This window comes from Bactrocera latifrons, unplaced genomic scaffold (genome assembly GCF_001853355.1).
Source record: "Bactrocera latifrons isolate USDA-ARS-PBARC rearing strain unplaced genomic scaffold, ASM185335v1 scaffold_473, whole genome shotgun sequence".
Classification (NCBI taxonomy): domain Eukaryota; kingdom Metazoa; phylum Arthropoda; class Insecta; order Diptera; family Tephritidae; genus Bactrocera; species Bactrocera latifrons.
In genome coordinates, this window is record NW_017537127.1 from 45,521 (window position 1) to 49,474 (window position 3,954).

General features: G+C 32.8%; 1 protein-coding gene across 7 annotated transcripts in view; it reads left to right on the top strand.

Moving 5' to 3' along the window:
* Nucleotides 1-3,350, top strand: part of LOC108973388 — a 36,750-nt gene extending 33,400 nt beyond the window's left edge. For 5 of the 7 annotated variants that reach the window (XM_018940632.1, XM_018940633.1, XM_018940637.1 and 2 more), the window contains exon 10: nt 2,298-3,350. In XM_018940632.1, coding sequence (XP_018796177.1) covers nt 2,298-2,439 — 142 coding nt within the window. In that variant the 3' untranslated portion in view covers nt 2,440-3,350. The remainder of the gene's footprint in view (nt 1-2,297) is intronic. The other 2 variants (XM_018940638.1, XM_018940639.1) reach the window with 1 other exon arrangement.
* Nucleotides 3,351-3,954: the final 604 nt, after the last annotated feature.

The following is a 3,954-nucleotide window of genomic DNA, read 5'->3' on the forward strand; positions in this document are numbered from 1 at the left end:
TTAGTGTGTTGGAAATGGCATGCCATTGAACCTTAAAAAATGTAAAACGATGTGCTTTTCACGTAAATCTGTAGACCCTACTTCATACGTAATACAAATCTTTAGGTTGGAGCAAGTATGCAATTTTGTTGACTTGGGAGTAACTATGGACCCCAAATTCAATTTTAATCTTCACGCATTTTCCATGGTTTTTAAAGCTAAAGGTGCTCTTGGTTTTGTTAAACGTTGGTCTAAAGAATTTAGAGATCCGCTTACCACAAAAATTCTTTTTACATCTTTGGTGAGGCCTATATAGAGTATGCATCTGTGGTTTGGAACCCTAATTACCAAGTCCATTCGGACAAGTTAGAGTCCGTTCAAAAACAATTTTTACTTTTTGCCTTAAATCATTTGCATTGGGATTCCAATTTAAATCTCCCCCTTACAATAACCGTTTAAAGCTTATAAATCTCCCTACACTCGCTAGTTGTAAAACTCATCAATGGGTCAGTCTGTAATCCATCTCTCTTGTCTGATATTAATTTTAACATTCCCGCTCGCTCTACCAGGCAGTTTAGACCTTTACTTTTAAAATGTTTTAGAACAAATTTCGAGTTAAACGAACCATTTCGCCGTATATGTCACGATGTCAATTCTCATTCCAGCACATTTGATCTAACAGATTCACTCTTTACCATTAAAAAAATTATTTTATCTACTCTTAACACGTAACATTTAAAAATTATAAACTTTAATCTAATTCTTAGTTCTGGCTGTTGAAATTTTTGTTTCTGTAGCTGAGCAGCTTTAGATCGCAACGCTTAAAACTCCCTTGCCCATTATGGACTCGGCTAATTCCGCTCGTTCGCGGATTGCGCCCTTCGAAAAGTTAGGATATCTGAAATGTGAACCTTCTCTATGATAAACGTTCTCTCGCACGGATGTAACGATTCAATCCCAGCTTTGCAAATTTCGAAAGCAAATGGGATATTAATTTCCGATTGCATGGTGCTTCACTTAACGGTGCTCGAAAGAAATGCCGAAGTAAAACAATTGTAGGAAGACAGTGGAGTGGTGGAATTCATCTGAGTGCATCACTAAAAACAAATCCCAAAGAGTCCTAACAAACCTCTGAATTTTAATGCAAATACAATAAACTGATCTAATTAAGTGTTGAGAAAAATATTTTCTTGTATGTTGAAGCATTGTTCCAGCAGCATTCATACATAATGCACAACCTCTTTGTACTGCCAAGCTTCATATAAATTTGTGGAGAGTTTCCCTGCTACTTAAAAACTCCACACATGCTCCTTGTGAAGCACGTATGAGCTTAAGAACATACGAGGTGTGTTCAAAAAGTAGCGCGGATGCGGATGCATTCCGAATGTTGACTGTGGCATACGGAGAGCTATCTTGGACCTAAGCAACGTTTATCGGTGGTACAAAACGTTCTCAGAAGGAGGCAATAAAGATAGTGCATGATTGAGATAGTCACTTATCAGTTTTAGAAAGCTGTTAGTTTGATCTAAAAATAGAAACAAACCAGAAAAAGAAACAATGATAAAGGCAATGTTCGCACTTATAAACCGTTCTGCACTCTTAGTTGACATTCTACAGAGAATCTGAACAAAGGCTAACATGTTTATGAATATGAAACTTATTTGTATTCACACGAAAAAATAATGAGTAGAAAGTGCATAGATTTAAATTTTTATGTTGACATTTAGAAACTCGAACGCAGAGATTTCTAAAAATAGGATTACAAATTAACTCAAACTATTTCACTAAAATATCTTCCTTAAAAACTTACAAAAGTTTTGTTTTCTAATATGTCTATTTCCATTCTTTAGTTCATCTCTTTTCATGACTTCTTTGAAATCTATCATCCATGGTTGGGATCAAATGTAAATCTATTTGTTATTGAATGATTATGACATTAACTTATAGATATAGAGATAAATCATTAGTTAGATTATATCAAAATCGATAGCGCGATATTTTGTCCTGCAATGTATGCAGTGATAAAAAGAGCTGACCTTAAAAGTGCATTTAATTTATTTAAACGAACTATCTCAAGGAAGCAAAGAAGGCAAAATTTTAATTAAATTTCGAAACTTGAATTTGGCTTTATTTCTAAAACTGTTATTAATAATAAAATTATCATAAAGACTATTTCCTAAAAGCCCTATAAAATTGGCAATCAAAATTTAAAATCAAAAATATCACCTCATCATTAATTAGTATTATATCATTTCTATGTCTTTACACGCACTCATCAACAACAACTATACCAAATGCTGACAATTGTATTCACACAGCGATACGAGTGAATTGCAACCCGTGTCGAACCCGAACGGGGCCGTTGTGCGCTTCTACCGTTTTATACAAGCCGCCCGTGATGGACAGGATCAAAGAGATTGCCTACGCCTTTATCCGCAGTGCAACATTAATACGGAATGAGTTGCACTTGGCAGCGAAGCGGAAATGTGAATGACACAAAATCTTTACGTGTGGGTACTGAAGTGAAAGCTTCAAAGCACCCTCTTTTGCATAGTGGGCATTTGCAGCGTTTTAGGCGCCTAAAGCGCTGCAAATGCCAACACAGTAAATTAACTAAAGGGGCCCGCAGCTAACTTCGTAGGCACACCGAATAAGGAACCAACAAAAACAAATTGTACAGCATTTTATCCCGCGGCGCTAAGCAGTCGATAGCTTTTCAATTTTTCTACTTTCGCCGTTGCTTTTGTAAATAGGATTAGCACATAAGTCGATTTATTTATTTGATCGTTTAATTATTTTGTATGTAGCTCAATTACTAGTATATTTTAAGGACTAACCGTTACAAGCTTTGCTTGTTCTTTGATATTTATTTATTAAAAAATATACGGTTTCTAATTTCTCTAGTAAAACTAATTTTAATACCGCTGTAATTATGCACCAACGACTACATATCATGATTAGACTCGATGAAAGCTGCTGCTTATTTTTCAATTACGTCACTTGTATAATTAGAATTTACATTGAATATAAGCTGGTTATATATGTAAAATAACTAATATATATTATATTTGAAATATTTAAAGCGGTTTAAATGCCCACAGCAAGTCAGTTATCGTCATACATACATATATAGAAAATTTAGTCAATTGTGAATTATGCAAATTTGGTTCATCTTGCAAGTGATTGCAAGGTAAATATATATAGTATATACATATACTGTATTATTACTGTTATTTAAATTAATTTCAATTAAGCATGGTAAGATTAGATAAAAACATAAAGTGTATACTATATGTATATAATTAAACTTCAGTCGATAAATTATTTATTTTCTATTTGTTAATTTATAAAAAGATATTTTTATTTAGCTACAATATTGACTTTCCGTCCTAAATTACAAATATAAATACAAGTATGTAATTATTCAAATACAAATAAAAGCATCAGACAAATATATAAAAATAAAAATATATAAAAATAAAAATAATTAATTCTATACAATATTTTTTAACCAATTTACGGGGCGCTTCCCGTTCGGTTACATTTTTAAATTATTGGGGGTTCCCCTCTGTATCATCAGAAAAAACTACATCAATTTTTATTATATTCCCGTTAAAAAAAAATAAACTTAGCTCCTTTCTAGTAAATTGCTTATTTTATTGATCACATAGCCTCATTAATCGATATATCCAACAAAGTTTTCTGGAAAAACAAAACATATTTTAAGTGGCTACATATACATTACTGTGGGTAAAAGAACAATATTCGCTGGGTACTCTTTAAAATAGATTCTTAGACACCTCTAAAAAAGGTCTCTCAACATATGAGCTCTTAATAGTAATGTGAAGGTCTTCCGCATTACAGCTTTATACTTTTTTATTATCAGATACAAAAATTCAAATCTCGCTTCCAAGTACTTGAAAAGACAGTAAAATTCCTCATAGCTGGACATCTCCCATAACTGGACAAATTTTC